The following is an 18,479-nucleotide window of genomic DNA, read 5'->3' as shown; positions in this document are numbered from 1 at the left end:
ATGTGAAACTCAAAATAAAAAATACCTAAAGTCACATATACACAGAACAGACTGGTAGTTACCAGAGGAGGGGAATGGGTAGTGGGCAAAATGGGTGAAGGCAGTCAAAAGGTAAACTTTCAGTTATAAGATAAATATATCATGGGGCTATAATGTTACAGCATGGTGACTACAGTTAGTAATACTGTAATGTATACTGAATGTTGCTAAGAGTAAATCTTAAAAATTTTTCATCACACAAAAAACTGTAACTATGTACAGTAATGAATGTTAACTAGACTTATTGTGGTGATGATTTCACAACATATAGAAACATTGTATTATGTTATATACCTGAAACATATAATATTTTATGTCAAGTATGTATCAATTAAGAAAAAAGGAAAGGGGAAAATTGTTAAATCAAGAAACTAGAAAAAGAAGAGCAAAATAGACTCAAAGCAAGGAGAAGAAAGAAAAATAAAGAGCAGGTATCAATGAAATTAAAAACAAAAATTTTAAAAAAACACAAGAAAAATCAATAAAATACAATGCAGTTATTTGAAAAAAATCAAGAAAATTGATAAGCTCTGTTGACTGAGCTATTAGACTGGCAAAGATAAAAACAAGATACAAATCACCAATGTCAGTAGCGAAATAAGAAATACTGGGGCACCTGGGTGGCTCAGTCGGTTAAAGATCTGACTCTTGATTTTGGCTGAGGTCATGATCTCGTGGTTTGTGACATCAAGCCCCAAGTGGGGCTCCATGCTGTCAGCTAGGAGTCTGGTTGGGATTCTCTCTCCCTGTCTCTCTACCCCTCCCCCACTTGTGCACATGCGCATGCTCTGTCTCAAAATAAATAAATACTTTAAAAAAAAAAGGAAAAGAAATATTATAGATGCAGCTGCCATTTAAAAGGAAATACAGAGAATATAAAAATTCTATGCTAATAGATCCAAAAACTTAGAAGAAATATATTACTTCTTCAAAAACCCCAAACTAACAAAACACAACTATTATGGAACAGAAAAGATGATCCTATAATCATGAAATTAAAGTCTTAATTTAAAAGCTCCTGAAAAAAAGATATCTCCAGGCCCAGAATGCTTTATTAGAGAATTCAACTAAATATTTAAAGAAGAGTTAGCCTTATTTTTACAGTCTTATCCAGAAAACAAAAGAGAACACTTCCCAAATAATTTTGTGGGGCCAGCATTACCTTGATATCAAAATTAGACAAAGATAGTACAAAAAAGAAAACTACAGATCACTATCTCTCATGACCTTAGATGCAAACATCCTCAAAAAATCAAATTACAACCAGTAATGAAAAAAAAGAATCGTGCACCACCACTGTAGTATGTTTTGCAATCCCTTTTAGGATCTATAATTGTTTCAAAATAAATAAAAAGTTTAAAAAAATATATTGAAGAAAGTGTATTCTTAAAACAGAAAATTTGGAACAGACAAAAGTGGAAAATCAGTCATGAGACCCACTGCACAATTCATGTGAGAGAATATGAATTTCTTACTTAACTAAACTTAAGACTGGAGTAGTAAGGCTATAGAAGGAATTGATATTAAGAAGATAAAATTGACACCAGCTGTGAAGGTGAGAAAAAGGGACTCAAATAAATATTAGTTATTAGTTCAGTCCAATATCAGTTATTAGTTCAGTCCAACTGTAGATTTTGGTGTCACCGATGGATTTAAGGATTAGAGGAGGAGGCTGGGGGAACAAGACAAGAAATAATGATTTAAATTTTGTACATATTGAAATTTAGGTGATAAGACATGTATAAGGGTATATACTAAGTAGCTGAATAGAGAGATAGTATGGAGATAAAGATTCGGGAGTTGTATGTACAGAGCAGGCCACTGAATTCAGGGGACGGAATGAGCATAGAGGAAGGACAAGGGAATACAGAAGTATATCTCTCTCTTTGGGAAGTATATCTTAGATACCTGTGGCTTTTCATGACTAAAATTATGTTATTTGAAAGCTATCTTTTTTATTTCTTCATTTAATTGTGTTTAGAGATTATAGTCTGCTTCTTTATGATGTGTTGATTATGGGGCTTAAAACACTGTCATTTCTTTGAAAATGTTCCCTATATACTTGCAAAAATACATGTGCCCCGATTTTTCTCTTTCACACACTGGCATAGTCATACCCTACATACACCAAAACCCCAGCCCCCAAGCCCAACATCATCAGAATTAATGGCGAATAAAGAAGATGTTATATTAGTAGCTTTGACTCCTTACCAAAATGAGCTTCTTATAAACAGTTTGTCCAGGAAAAAATCTCCTCATTCAAAGATAATAATAAACATCGCCTGATGTACAAAGATACTATAAGTAAAAAGAATGAGAGAAAAAAAGAAGAAATTAAAAGGAACATGCTAGAAATAAATTGTCACATGACAGAAGAAAACACATTCACCATGATTTCAAGGAATTCACTAAAACAAACAAAAAACTACCTAAAATAAATAGAAATCTCAGAGTCCAAGGAAGAAATAATGGAAAAACAGGCTAAAGCAAATGGTTATTCAAGTTTTTGAAAAATAAACTGGCAGCACTCTGTAAAGAGGTGAAAAAGAAAAGCAACACAAAAATGGAGGTCTCTCTGAAAGCAGTAAAACACCACGTGAAAACACAAAAAGCGACAAGGATAAGATTAAGACAACTGAGCAACGTGAAACTTTTAGAGGAAGATAGAAAAAAAAAAATAGAATTTAATAAAAACATCTAATAAACAGAAGAATCCTTGAAGTGGAAACATAGAACTTTTATCATTTTTCACAGTATAAATTTAATAGATATTGTCTAAAACAAGAGAAAAGATTTAGTTCAAGACGTTAATGTGATAAAGATCACACTAAGAGGGCCAGCCATACAAAAAAGAAACCAAACCTTCCAAATTACTGAAAGGGACAAAGAAATAAAAGCAAGAATACAAGGTCTAAGGTGAAAGATCTATAAAAGAACTATCTTTATCAAAAGTGTACATAAAATACATCTTTTCTAAATGCTATACAAAAAAAGTTCACAAGGACTCCGAGGACAGAAAAAGGATGAGCAAAAGTTGTATCTCAAAATGCCAACAGGAAGGAAACGAGCCTCCAATCAGACACGGCTGAATTCTAGGGAAAAAAATATTAAACATAACAAGAACATAATCCAAAATTAATTTCAGATGTCATTACTATCACTGCACAAATTTCATAGCATCCAAATTCATTCACAGAAACTACAGATAAATATAGACAAATATATTCATGGTGGGAAACTTAGTATCTCTCAGTTCCAACAGATAAAGTAAAAAATAAATAAACCACATTTGTAAAACTTCATAACTACATAAGATAGCTTATTGATAAGACAGCAAATTCTATATCCTGAGACAGTCTTTTCAGGTGCCTATGTAACATTCAGAAATATTGAACATAAAATCTGCCCACACACACGTACGCACTTTACACAAAACTTAACATTCCAAGAAGCAGAATAAAATCAGTGCAAATAAATCTCTCCAAAGCTGCAATCCTAATTTTATTAAAAATAGAATTACTTAGGGAAACAAAAATAATATAAAAACAGGGAGGGGGACAAAACAGAAGAGACTCATAAATATGGAGAACTGAGGGTTGCTGGAGAGGTTGTGGGAGGGGGGATGGGCTAAATGGGTAAGGGGCATTAAGGAATCTACTCCTGAAATCATTGGTTCACTATATGCTAACTAATTTGGATGTAAATTTTAAAAAATAAAAAATAAAATTAAAAAAAATAAAAAATAAAAAAACAGAATTACTTAACTAAAAATCTTAATATCTAAAAGTGAAAATGTGGAAAACAGTAATTAAAGATTTGGTGAGAAATTTACTATGTTTCTAGAAAGTCATCCATTTCATCTATATTTTTACATTTATTTGCGTGACACAAATTATTTTTCTAAATTATCTCTCAATGCTGTTTTGCTATATATTTTGATATACAGTATTGTTATTATTGTTGTTTTAGATATTTTACTATCTTAACTTCTTTGATTTGGAGTTGACTACTAAATGAGAAAGTAGTGTCTGCTTCACATGTGTCCCTATGATAAGCCCTATTTGGCTACTGTTTTCATGTATTCTTGAATTCAGTTAATTAATACATCTGACTTCTGAATCTATGTTCATAATTTCCAGTTGTTTCTTTTTTTACTGTCCTTGATTAGTTTGGGCATCAAGTTTAAGGTAGTAAACAAAATAAAACAAATACCACAAACAAGGCTGGAAATATTTTTAGATACCATCTTTACCCAAACTTTGGCATACGGGCCAAATGTAAATCCCCATGAAGTTTACCACCACTTTTAACTGTGTGTTCAATAAACTTTTTAATTTCCTGAAAGGCTTCTGAACCATTTGTATCCACCAATTTTGACATCTATTTTTTGTAAAGCTATATTCCTGTTGTTTATATGATTTTATATAATATTCATTCACAATTGTTTTAATCTTTTTTTTTCACAATGGTTTTAATCTTTGATGAAGCAGTAACTGTCTCCGATGTTTTGTTACACTCTTTAAGTGTATCTTTACTCTCTGTTCTTGATTACCAGCGTGTAGAAGCCACTTATGCTTCTACCAGACATCTTCATCAATTAGTTTTGTTCTCCATGTGACTAATTTCTTCCCTTAACTGTTTTTTACTCCTTATTGTTACTTTATATTTATTGAGTTCTTTTTTTAACTTCTTCAGTTTTAAGCGTTACTCATATCTTACATCTTTTCCCCCCTAAACTTCAAAGATTCCTTAAAAAGGCATTTAAATCTATGATTTGCTCCTCTGTAGTTTAGCTTCACCACCAACTTTAAAATGTAGTTCTTTGGGGCGCCTGGGTGGCGCAGTCGGTTAAGCGTCCGACTTCAGCCAGGTCACGATCTCGCGGTCCGTGAGTTCGAGCCCCGCGTCGGGCTCTGGGCTGACAGCTCAGAGCCTGGAGCCTGCTTCCGATTCTGTGTCTCCCTCTCTCTCTGCCCCTCCCCCTTTCATGCTCTGTCTCTCTCTGTCTCAAAAATCAATAAACGTTAAAAAAAAAAATAAAAAAAAATAAAATGTAGTTCTTTATTTAACTGAAATTCAACTCAAAGAATTTTCTAAGACATTTTATGGTTTTCCCTTTAAAGAATATTTATGTAGAAAAAAAATGTTCAAAGTTTTCACATATAGGGGTTTCTTTTGCTAGCCTTTTACTTTTTTTAAATTGTGGTAAAATGTACATAACAAAATTTACCATTTTAAAATGTATAGTTCAGTGATATTAAGTCTATTCCCAATTCCGTGCAAAAGTCTTTTACTTCTTATTTCTAATTTAATGCTCTTGGTTAGAGAATAAAATCAATATTATAGCAAAGTTTCATATTTTTTATCTGCCAGGATTAAGAAGTTTTTGGAAGTAGCTCATAAAAATGATCAACAGAGAACCAACATCTAAATTTCAGAAAGAGAATAGAGAAATATGTATGTGGGAGAAACAGTTTAAGAAGAAATAAAATAATTTCAACATCGTGCACAAAAATTATTTCTAATCAGGAAGTTTATCCTCAGCCAAAAGATCAATATAGCATGAGGACAGAATAAAAGACAGTTTTTGACATTTCACCTCTCCACTATCATACAGTTGGTCTCTAGATGTGGAGACAATACCCATGTGTTTCTTATTCTTGGCAGAAAGATTAAGATTTGCTTCAGGGTAGTAAGAGAGTGTGGCTGCTTCCTGTGGCCCGTCTGCCACTGCCCAGAGGCTCTGGTGACATATCAGAGGTATCTACTCCCAGGATGAATTCTTACCCCCGACATTCTTCCTTCTCACCTCATATGAACTGTCATATTCCTCTGGAACCAGGATCAGGGATTTTTGGGGCGAGGTCTGATTAGCTGACATCGTCATGGTAGGTCTCAAACTTTATTCTCTCAGGAGCCTAAAGCCTGGTAGGCATCTGTAAATCCAAGCAGAGCTGCTGGGGGGAGGCAGGCTGAAGTCTGGAGAAAGATCTAACCCAGGGGCTCCCCAGAGACAACAAGAAACCTAGAAGACAATGTCCACATGGTCACATACTCAATATTCATCACATAAACATTTCCTGCCAACACCACGGCACCAAGGTGAAGTTCCCTGAACTAGACACAGAGAGCAGAAGCTCTCAAACTTTAATGTGGATTCAAAACACTTCGAGGGCTTGTTAAGATACAGTAAAAACCCTCCATCTCACTCCCAGTTTCTGATTCAACAGGCCTAGGGGAGCAACTTTCTTAGTCCAGTCAGGCTGCTATAATGAAACACCACAGACTGGGCAGCCTATAAACACCTGAGATTTATTGATCACCGTTCTGGAGGCTGGAAAGTCCAAGATCAGGGCATCAGTGTGGTCACATTTTAGTGAGAGACCTCACTAAAGGTTCACAGCCAGCACCTTCTGTGTGGGATCTATTTTACAAGAGCACTAATCCCATTTATGAGTAGTCCACCTTCGTGACCCAATCAGTTCCCAAAGATCTCACCTCCTTATACGGTATTTCTGGATTTGAACATACAAACTTTGGGGGGACATAAACATTCAGACCATAGCAGGGCCCAAGAATTAGCATTTTGAAGTAGTCCCCAGGTCATGTTGATGTTGCTGGTCCAGGGACCACACTTTGAGAACCACCGCTGTGGAGAACGTAAAGTTTAACAAAACCCGTGATGAGTACTGGTCAATGAGATACGGAGTAATATTCCTTAAGATCAGAACTGCAGAGGCGTCTGGGTGGCGCAGTGGGTTAAGCGTCCGACTTCAGCCAGGTCACGATCTCGCGGTCTGTGAGTTCGAGCCCCACGTCGGGCTCTGGGCTGATGGCTCGGAGCCTGGAGCCTGCTTCCGATTCTGTGTCTCCCTCTCTCTCTGCCCCTCCCCCGTTCATGCTCTGTCTCTCTCTGTCCCAAAAATAAATAAACGTTGAAAAAAAAAATTTTTTTAAAAAGATTAGAACTGCAGCTCTGCTAACTTTCAGCTATGAGAATACGAACAAGTTACTTCCATTTTAGTTTCAAAAACGAGGATGAAAGTACCTATTTCAAGAGTTATAAAATTAAGGGCACCTGGGTGGCTCAGTCAGTTAAGCGTCCGACTCTTGATTTCGGCTCAGGTTATGATCTCATGGTTCATGAGATCAGCTCCGTGTCTGGCTCTGCACTGACAGCATGGAGCCTGCTTGGGATTCTCTCTCTCTCTCCCTCCCTCTCTCTGCCCCTCCTCTGCTCACTTTCTTTCTCTCTCAAAATAAATAAATAAACATTTAAAAAAAAAAGGTTATAAAAATTAAAAGAGATGATGCTTGTAAAGTAGTCAACATCTCCCTGGCACGCAAGAGGCAGACAATAAATATTGGCAATTACCATTCTCTATTAGATATTAAAACTTAAATATAAAAACAATGTAATCAAAACAGAAAACAATAGCTCAGACAGTACTGACTTATGTATGTAATAAAAATGGCATTCAACTGAGTGCGCACAGAACATTTATTGTATAAGTGGCACTGATATAATTGGCCATCCACCTAGAAAAAAACAAACCAGATTGCTATCACACACTATATATTAGACTGAATTCCAGCAGAACTAAGCATTTTAAGTATTTGTATTTAAAAAAATGAAATTTTAGTAGTATAGTTTGTATCAACATTGTGGTGGGGTGGGAGGAATTTTTAGTACACATGTGAGAAAACCCAGATGCTTTAAAAGAAAAAAAACCAGATATTTCTGGTTAGATGGTATTTCCTAATTACATGTTAAAACATACTTTAAAAATAAAAATGAAGGGGCGCCTGGGTAGCTCAGTCGGTTGAGCATCTGACTTTGGCTCGGGTCATGATCTCAGGATTGGTGAGTTTGAGCCCTGCATGACTCTCTGCTGTCAGCATGAAGCCTGCTTTGGATCCTCTGTCCCTGTTCTCTCTGCCCCTCCACTGCTCATGCTCTCTCTCTCTTTTTCTCAAAAATAAATAAAAATTTTAAAGATATATAAATAAATAAAAATAAAAATGAAGAAATACATATATTTTTTCAAAATGTGAAAATAGATTATCTCTGAATTAAAAAAAATCTAGCAATCAATATGGAAAAAAAAAAAGCCCTGGAAAAATAAAAACTGAACAGAGGATATGAAAATTCACAGAAAAGGAAATTTAAATGGTAAGTAACCAAAAAGATACCATTTTACTAATAGGAAAATGCATTAGAGCAATTAGATATAATTTCACCTCAGAATAGCAAAAACTTATTTTTAAAAAATCCAGTGTGGGGCGCCTGGGTGGCGTAGTCGGTTAAGCGTCCGACTTCAGCCAGGTCACGATCTCACGGTCCGTGAGTTCGAGCCCCGCGTCAGGCTCTGGGCTGATGGCTCGGAGCCTGGAGCCTGTTTCCGATTCTGTGTCTCCCTCTCTCTCTGCCCCTCCCCCGTTCATGCTCTGTCTCTCTCTGTCCCAAAAAAAAAAAAAAAAAAAAAAAAAGTTGAAAAAAAAATCCAGTGCTGGAAATTGGGAAAATGACCCCTTTTATAAATTATTGGTGACAGCTTGAATTGTTACTGTATCTTTTTAGTTATTAGTCATATTTATTATTAAAAATAAACAACCCATCTTAATAATAGTTTCAAATATACAAAGCAGAAACTGACAGCAGAAAGGACAAGTGAACATATCACCTCCACGAGTTCACCTTTCTCTGTAATTAGTCAAGCAAACAAGATAAACTGTGAGACTATATATGAAACACAACAGAGGACACACATTGCTTTGATGTAATAGAAATGACATTTATGAAAACTGACCATGAACCAGACCGTAAAGCAACTTTTAAATTCGAGCATTACCCAGAGACATTATTTGAGATAGAGAATGCACTTCTAAATAACTCATGACTGAAAGAAAAAAATAACTAAAACTGAAGAAAAAACAGTACTTAGATTTGAACAATAAAATGCTACACACCACAGCTTACTAATGCTTGGAAAGCGAGCTCATCATAGCCCTCACAGAGCCCCATAGCTGACGCCACAGATCAGTCACTGACCACAGACTCCCATCACTGAGCCGACAAATCCCACACTCATCTCAAGATCCCCATCATTGAACCAAGAGACTCCTATCATTGCCCTCACAGCAACGGATGCCACAGACCCAGAAACCACCATCATTCACCCCACGGACAACACACCCGTCACGGACCCCCAGAACCCCTAATCACGACCAACCAAATCACCTCAGAGATCTCTCGGAATTAAACAGCGGAGAAGCTCCAGACATCATCGGCGAAAAAGCATTCGAGGACCGCTTCCGCTTCCGGTTTGACCTTCGGCACGTCCTCTCACGGACAGTCGCTATCGCGCATGCTCTGAGTTACCTTGGAAGCCGCATATGCCAATAGCCAACATGGCGTAGTTTCCGTAAGAGACGCTGTCGGGCCGAGAACACGGCCTTGCCTAATGGTGCTTCTGAGCGCGAGCCGCCATCTTTGAGGCGTGTCCATTCCGTACGGCGGAGGAATAGGCCTCCCGCGCGTTTTCTCAGCGCGAGGCGGGGATTGCAACGTAGAATACAGGGGTGGGGCTCTGGTCGAGGTAGGCTTCTGGGAGGAGGGAGGTCTTGGCTATGGTGTATGGTGCTCTGTGTCATATTTAGAAAAGCTAATTTGCCTTCCGGGATAAACCGCTCGGCTGAGAGTTAATTTTCTGCTGGAAGAAACCACCGGGGATGAGGGGAGCAAGGGAGGAAAAATCACCAAGTTATGAGGACAAACGTCTTATGTGCTACGGCTGAATCCTGGGAGAAATCGGCGGATGAGGGGAGAAGTCACGACAGTACAATCTGATTTTTGGAGACACCCTCGGGGAGAATGTGGAGAGGTCAGAGTGGGAGCCCCGTTTCTGGGCGAAACCACCGGCAACATAGATGTCAGAATGGGCAGTCAGCTGCAGGCAGGGTAGTTTAGCCTTTTGTGGGAGAACCCCCCCCCCCGGGGATATAAGGTACTAGTCGGTGTGGTCTAGTTCTCTCCTGAGGGATGCCGCCAGGGCAAGACGGCACTTTCCAAAGGGCTGGTGGAGGGAAATGGAGCCTCGAATCCTCATTCATTTCCATTAGCAGCGACAATTACAAAAATAATAATAGTTTTTAATGTCGTCAACGTGTGACGAAAAGCACCTAAGGGAAACTGCAATTTTTGTTTATTTGTAAATTAAAATCTAAGAACAACGTCATTATTATGTGAATGAAGCCTAAAGTCCACGGGGGTGCTTATGACGGGGAGGTTGCAGAGACACAATTCCTTTCATCTGGCGAATTCCTAAACATTCTTTAAAACCCAGCTAAGGGGCCCCTGGGTGGCGCAGTCGGTTAAGCGTCCGACTTCAGCCAGGTCACGATCTCGTGGTCCGGGAGTTCGAGCCCCGCGTCGGGCTCTGGGCTGACGGCTCGGAGCCTGGAGCCTGTTTCCGATTCTGTGTCTCCCTCTCTCTCTCTGACCCTCCCCTGTTCATGCTCTGTCTCTCTCTGTCCCAAAAATAAATAAACGTTGAAAAAAAAATTTTTTTAAATAAAACCCAGCTAAATACTGGCTTCTGCCAGGACGTTCTATCTGACAGTGGTAGGAGGTTCTTCTGAAAGCCTTTTAGCGGGGCGCCTGGGTGGTGCAGTCGGTTAAGCGTCGGACTTCAGCCAGGTCACGATCTCGCGGTCCGGGAGCTCGAGCCCCGCGTCAGGCTCTGGGCTGATGGCTCAGAGCCTGGAGCCTGTTTCCGTATCTGTGTCCCCCTCTCTCTCTGCCCCTCCCCTGTTCATGCTGTGTCTCTCTCTGTCCCAAAAATAAATAAATGTTGAAAAAAAAATTAAAAAAAAAAAAAAGTCTTTTAGCAGTCGCAGCGGTGGGAAGTGTTTTGAGGGAACGAGACCTAAGCTCTGATGTGGGCATGCTGGGTATCTTCGGGCTATTTATGCCCCTCTCTGGGCTTTAGCTTCAAAACTGGGCCAGTTACAGGGTTGGACTGTGCTTTCACCAGCTTGTCTGTCTTCTCCCAAAACTGGTTTAAGGAAAAATCTGTGGAAGTCTATTAGTGAACGCACTTTTTTACCAGAGGCCCAAGAATTACGGTTAATTTTGTTGGTAATATGATTATGTTTACAAGAAGACGTAATCTTTTAGTGATTTATGTGGAAATACTAGCAAAATGTCAGCTTAAAAAACTTGATTGAGGAGGGTAAAAGGATAAAACAAAAACAGAATGTTGGTAAATGATGAAAGCAGCTGATAGGTACATGAAGCTCATTATAATGTTCTCATTTCTTTAGTATTTGTGTGAAAATTTCACAGTAAAAATTTAAAAAGGAAATGAATTTAAGAATCATTTACAAGGGCATATTATCAAGAAGAAAGCAGGTGTGTTGATAGTATTAGATTATACAAATTTCAAGGCAAACACTATTGACAGAGATGTTCCATGTTTTAATAAGATGCAGCTACCAAGAGCATAAAACACTAATAAAATTTATCTAACAATATAGCTCTGAAATATATACAGCAAAAGCTGGTAAAACAGGGAAATTTTGAGGAACTCACAATCACAGTAACTAACATATCTTTCAGAAACAGATCAAATAGAAGAAAAGTAGGTATAAGACTATATTGGGATAACATAACTAATTTGATATATATCTACATTTTATTTTTATTTTTAACCAGAAAATTACATTTTTTCAAACATTCATGGAACAATCATAAAAATTCTCCAAAAAGTAGGCCATAAAAGACATCATAAAGTCCCCAAACTGATATCACATATGCCGTGTCTCAGACTACATAAAAATGAAGATAGAAACCAACAACAGACAATAGAATATGTAAAATGTTCCAAATGCATGTACATTAAAATACACACATCTGAATAACCCTTGGGTTAAGGACAACATAATATGGGATGTTGCGAACTATTTATAATGAAGAGGGAAATGATAGTACTATATACATGAAAAATCTAAGGGATGGACCAAAGTGATATCCAGAAGAAAATCTAACCTAAAATTAGGATGCCAGGAGGACTGAAAACATTAATTAAGCTTTAATTCCATCACATTCTACTAAAGTCCTATTAAATACTCCCAAAGAGGGGCACCTGGGTGGATCATTCAGTTAAGCCTCTGACTCTTGATGAAGGCTCAGATCATGATCTTGTGGTTCGTGGGATTGGATCCCACTGGGCTCCACACTAACAGTGCGGAGCCTGCTTGGGATTCTCTCCCTCTCTGCCCCTCCCCTGCTCACATGCTTGTTCTCTCCCCCCCACCCCTTAAAATAAATAAATAAACTTTAAAAAAATACTCCCAAAGAAATTGGGAAGGAGTAATCAATGTGATAAGCAGATGTTAATAAAACAAATAGGAAAAAAAACCCTACTATAGATAATAAAACCATGAGCTGGTTCTCTGTAAAAGAGTGAGGTCATTTTTTTAAGAAAGATGAAAAAAAAAATAGAGAAGATACACACAAACAACATTAGGAAGAAAGGGGGACATTCCTATAGAGAAAGAATTTGAAAGTCAGGAGAATTCTATGGTTATTTTGAGTAATGACTTTGAAAGCCTTACTGAAATACAAAGCTTTCTAAAAAAAGCATAGAGGAAGTAATTGCCATATGAAGGGAAGCTGGACAGGCCAAAAACCATAAAGAAAATGGTTTTGGCACCATATGAAAAAATCAACCCTAGAAGGATTAATGATTCAAATGTCAAAACATAATTTTAATAAAACTGTTAGTAAAAAATATCAGCAAATATTTTTTAGACCTTATGGTAATAGATTTCTTAAACAGAACACAAAAGAAATATGAGAGTAATAAATTTGACTATCTTAAAATTAGTATTCTGTTCCTCAAATGACAGTAAAGAGAATGAAAAGATAAGTTATAAACTGGGACAGATAGAATACAAGCCTATAGGAGACTGGTAGCAGGAACAACTCCAAATCATTTAGTAAAGCGTAACAAGGGGCACCTGACTGGCTCAGTTGGTGGAGCATAAGACATTTGATCTTGGGGGTGTGCGTTCGAGCCTCCCGTTGGGTGTGGAGATTACTTAAAAATAAAATCTTTAAAAAAAGTAAAGCATAACAAACCCAATACATATACAGCAAAAGATACAAAGAGGCATTTCATAGAAGAGGAAACCTGTTAGCCAATACTATGAATATTATAAACATGAATATTATATGAATCATATGAGTGTCTAGGGAGTGTCCAGAAAGAACGAACCACAGATACAAAGACTTTTAGGAATATCAAAGAATCCAGTGCAGTGGGAGTAGAGTGAGCCAGGATAAAAATGATAAGGAGATGAGGTCAAAGAGGTGATGAGGGAGCCAGGTTGCAGACCTTGAAGACCATTCTAAGAACGTCAGTTTTTGGGGGCACCTGGGTGGCTCAGTTGGTTAAGTGTCCAACTTCAGCTCAGGTCATGATCTCACAATTTGTGACTTCGAACCCTGCGTCAGGCTCTGTGCTCAGAGCCTGGAGCCTGCTTCAGATTCTGTGTCTCCCTCTCTCTCTGCCCCATCCCCACTCGTGCTCTGTCTCTCTCTGTCTTAAAAATAAATAAAAAAAATTAAAAAAGAATATCAGGTTTTTTTAAATGTTTATTTATTTTTGACAGAGAGAGAGAGAGAAAGAGAGAGTGAGCATGCAAGCAGGGGAGGGCAGAGAGAGAGGGAGACATAGAATCTGAAGTAGGCTCCAGGCTCTGAGCTGTTAGCACAGAGCCTGACATGGGGCTTGAACTCATGAACTATGAGATCATGACCTGAGCTGAAGTCAGACACTTAACCAACTAAGCTACCCAGGCACCCCCAAGAACATCAGTTTTTACTGTGAATGAGACCCATAGAGGATTTTGAAAAGAGGAGTGACATCATTTAATTAACTTTTTAACAGGATCCCTTTTGCTGCTTTTTATGAGTTGAGGGGAAGAAGACAAGGGAAAAAGCAAGAAGATCAGTTGGGAAGATTCTGCAGTAGCCCAGATTACCTACTGCTACTTCTACCTCCACTGTGCACAGGTACCACAGCTTGTATTGCTAACAAAGATATGGGATATAGCAGTTAGGACTATGGCCTCTGGTGCATCTTTTTGACACTCAGCAGAATCAGTTCTATGTATGCCTTTATTCTCCACATCATTCTTCTCTGAGCCAAGGGTACCTTACCTTGAGGGGAGTTTCTGGTTAGGAGCTTCAGGAGATGGGTCTCATAATGTAGCAAACCCCGTGAATATAGGGTGTGCAAAATGTGCCAGGCAGCCAGAAGGCATGACTAATGCCCACTACAGTCCATCCCTTTGTTGCCCAACATCAGTATGTACTCTCCCTCCAAACATAAACCAAATAAACAAAAATGCTCCCTCAAATAATGCAACTGTAACTTGTACAAATCAAAATATGCAGTCTCCAAAAGAGTGAATCCCAGGTAACATTAGTCAATACATCTAACTACATATTTGGAATTTCTAGGTGATGTTCATTCATTTTCTGGTTCTGTCACAATCCTATCTTGTGGAATAATTGGTTAAGATGTGGTGTGCCTTAAGTCAGTTAAGTGTCTGACTTTGGTTCAGGTCATGATCTCGCGGTTCGTGAGTTCAAGCCCCATGTCAGGCTCTGTGCTGACAGCTCAGAGCCTGGAACCTACTTCGGATTCTGTGTCTCCCTCTCTCTCTCTGCCCCTCCCCTGCTCACACTCTGCCTCCCTCTCTCTCCAAAATAAATAAACATAAAAATAATTTTTTTAAGATATAAATAATATGCCCCTTATAAAATAGTAGGGGGATGGGTGACAGGTAATAATAAATTTCTAATATATTATGAATCTGTAGAAGACAAAGTATGAAAGAAAATATAGGTAGAGCCAATAACCTTTTTTTTTTTAATGTTTTTATTTCTTTTTGAGACAGAGAGAGACAGAACATGAGCAGGGGAGGGACAGAGAGAGAGGGAGACACAGAATCTGAAGCAGGTTCCAGGCTCTGAGCTGTCAGCACAGAGCCCAACACAGGGCTTGAATTTACAGGCTGTGAGATCATGACCTGAGCCAAAGTCGGAAGCTCAACCGACTGAGCCACCCAGGCGCCCCGAGCCAATAACCTTTTAAAACTACCTGGAAAACCTGTTACCTGCCTTTTGGATAGCAGGAACCTTATTTCCTTGTGCAAATCAGAATTAATCATTAAATGCTGAACCCTCTTTATATCATGTTACTCAGTGATTTTGAGGACACCAAAATGGCTATGTGGCACTCTCAATTTCAAATTCAATGGAATAAATATGAGGGAATAGTTTCTCCTTGAACATTAAGACCTCACCAGCAAAGCCCATAGATGGTAATTTTTTAAATAGGAGGGAGCAAATATTTTAGTGGTAGATAATTAGGTGTTAATACTAATAGGTGCTATCCCAGTCTCCATTTTGGGTACCCAGACCCTAAAAAAATACCACATATTGGTTCTGATGAGACCATGTACTGGATGTGAGGGCAATACCCACCTTTGCAAAGCATGGTCTTCTAGATGGTACTCTTTTTCAGTTTTTAACAGTTTTAGAATAGTAGAGCTCTAAAATGTCTGAGCTTTGTGGGTGATGAGGCACTGAATAAAACCAGCAAATCTCAAGAGCATCAACCCATTGCTTTACTTTTTTCACTATAAAAGAAGCTCTTTGGTCCAAAGTAATGTTATGTGGGAAGCATGATCATGAATAAGGAATTCATAATATCCATAGCTGGCAGCAAATTTAATTTCCAAGGAGTATCTACCCCAGTAAGGAGAAAAAAAATCATCACCTCTTTCATAGTGGAAGAAATCTAGCTGACTGGTCAACATGGTGATGACATAATCCTGTTGCTCATGGTTGGATACTATAGCAAACTGACGGTAGTGAGGTAATCCTTAGTAAGGGTAAATCCACATTGTTAATACTGTGAATAACTATATGGTTCATGAACCCAACGAGCAAGCATTGGGGTGGCTGGATGAAGCTAATATCCACAGAGCATGTCATCCTCACCTCTTAATCACAAAGCACTTCTACAGAGGTAAGACAAAGAGAAGAGATACAAATATTCTCACTCTTTCAATACATTGCAAAGGGTCCTTCCACATACTTCTTCCCAAATGCACTCGCTATCGGTACTCCCAAGTGTGCTCTTTTCAAGTCATTTATCCTCAAAACTAACCTCTGGATATGAATCAGTGTAGATACCTCATGCTGTCTTTTTAAAATGTAGAACACACATGAGATTTAGCTCTCCAAGTTCTGGCCATTGGGTGAATTTCCCTTCCCAATCAGTCTATAAAACTCCCTATGAGGGGTTGCAAATCTCCAGCAGTATATTTCTAGTGGTTGTCAGCATATCGTGCCATTATCTAGAGATCAGGCTCAACTTTTTGCAACTGGTCATACAGAACTCTTCATGAATCTGTAGCTCTGAGAGAGGCAGAAGTAGCAATGAGAGTACACACACTGGGGGTATGAGACATTTTAGGACTTGCTTGGGCCTTTCCTATTTATAACCCTCCACTTGATGAAATGTTGTTGATCCTGCCTTAATAACATGGTAGACCAGATGACATTCTGCTTATAATATGGACCCAGGTTGCAGTTGTCTGTGTACCATAAATAGGTGTGTAGTCTCTACCAGGGACCCAATGCAAGGCAAGAGCTATTTCACAAAAAAGGATGATAATTTCTTATCAAAGTGAGTGTGGATCTACTCCAAAATCCTAGGGGCCTCTGCCATAGTGTCTCCTACTTGGGATTTCCACAAACTCCTTCAGCATCCTGATTGGCTACAGACATTCTCAATACCATTGGATCCTTGATTAAGGACCGAGTGGTCAAAGAGCTTGTATTGCAGCCTGGACCATCTGCAAAGCCTTCTCTTTCTCTGAGTCCCACTCAGACCATATAGCCTTATGAAGCACAGAGTAAATAGACCCAACCATGCTGCTCTCCAAAATCCAAAGAAAACAAGCATTGTCCCTCTGTCTTAACAGATACATGGTGGGAAGTTCAGGAACTTTTTTTTCACCTTGGGAGGAGAGATACCCTGACATTTGGCAGCAGAAAACCCATGAAAATACAAGTCTCTGTGTAATTGGGGACTTTATTTCCTACCGCCTTCATTCATTTGTCTTACCAATGCAGCTAAAAAGCTGCTATTTTCTACTCTCCAGGTCTTATTGGCATGCTTGAAACTGGGCAAGGCCTTCACCACCAGAGCTAGATTTTGACTGCTGTACAGGTCAAGTTGGATTTTGTGGTCTTTTCAGTGCTAATGGTCCCTGTGGGTCAAATTGAGAGTAGGGTGCAAAATATCAAAATTTTAAAGAAAGACAGAATCAGTATTGATGTTTTTTTTTAGCCTCAGGCTTCAATGTGGCTTGGCATGATACTGATATTTTGTTCATGGGGATTTAGGTACTAATTTTGAATTAAAAAAATACTGTGTTAAAATATTATGTATTTTGATTACTGAGGGGTTTTTTTGGTGTGATTTTACATTTTACACCCATGGCAAGTATCTCACTTGCCTCATCCTAGTCCCAGCCTAAATTATCATTAATCAACCTTCAGACCCTGCTGCCCTTAACTGTAACCACCTTATTTCTAGCTGTTAATTGTTTTTCTTGGTCTCTGCTGGCCTTTAAATCCAACCAGGCCACAAAAACAGTCCCATAATTTCATTTCCTTAAGGTATGCTGCTTGCTATCACATCCAATGCCACTTCTTTGTACCAGTCACAGTACTTGGATGCAAACAGAACAACCTACTCTTGCTAATTTTAACCCCAAACAGGATTTGTTAAAAGATACTGAATAACTCATTCTCTCTGTGTATGAGGGCCAGAGAATGAGGCTTGGAGGCTATGTGGTCAGGAATTAAACCATTAGACCCCTCCAAGGAGAACAGTTGCTGCTGATGCCGGGCACAGGCACCGCCAGTGCTAGGCACACAGTGCAAAGCTGGTACCACAGAGACCTGCTGCACTTGAATGCTGATGGCCTCGCCATCAGGCTCATAAGGATCAATTCTGCATGGCACCGCATCCCCCAGTGGGAAATGAAAGGGAAATTCGGTATGGAAGTAGAGTGTGGGATGTTGCCCAAGAAAGGGGGATGTGTGTAAAAAAAAAGCCACAATTACTGCCCAGGGATATGGGGACATGGCATAAGACAAATTACACTTCACACTAAGGATGGCAGAGCAGAAATAGTGGAGCCTGGGACACAGATGACATCGTGGTTATGTTGTTCCAGCCTGGGGTGTCTCTCCGCAGATTTTTTTGTTATATAAGAAAAGTTGCCCTGGTTTATAGTTTGTAGCAGATGAAGGTATTCTTAATTGATGATTGACCAAGAGGAAGCCA

At 38.8% G+C, this 18,479-nt stretch overlaps 1 protein-coding gene across 9 annotated transcripts in view; it reads right to left on the bottom strand.

Moving 5' to 3' along the window:
- LOC125153524 (zinc finger protein 585A) overlaps nucleotides 1-18,479 on the bottom strand; it is a 64,651-nt gene that overhangs the window by 21,444 nt on the left and 24,728 nt on the right. For 3 of the 9 annotated variants that reach the window (XR_007147500.1, XM_047836741.1, XM_047836748.1), the window contains exons 1-2: nucleotides 9,281-9,579; nucleotides 5,849-6,064 (exon numbers count right to left, since the gene is read on the bottom strand). The exons of 1 other annotated variant lie outside the window; for it this stretch is intronic. Coding sequence is in view for 6 of the 8 variants with exons in the window: in XM_047836741.1 (XP_047692697.1) it covers nucleotides 5,849-5,926 (78 nt within the window). In the remaining 2 variants the exon portion in view is untranslated. Of the gene's footprint in view, nucleotides 1-2,250; nucleotides 2,338-5,848; nucleotides 6,894-9,280; nucleotides 9,580-18,479 lie in introns of those variants that run through there. 5 more of the 9 variants (XM_047836746.1, XM_047836745.1, XM_047836744.1 and 2 more) reach the window with 5 other exon arrangements.

This window comes from Prionailurus viverrinus, chromosome E2 (assembly GCF_022837055.1).
Source record: "Prionailurus viverrinus isolate Anna chromosome E2, UM_Priviv_1.0, whole genome shotgun sequence".
Lineage (NCBI taxonomy): Eukaryota > Metazoa > Chordata > Mammalia > Carnivora > Felidae > Prionailurus > Prionailurus viverrinus.
Note: the sequence above shows the minus strand (reverse complement) of the source record. Positions and strands in the feature narration are given on the sequence as shown.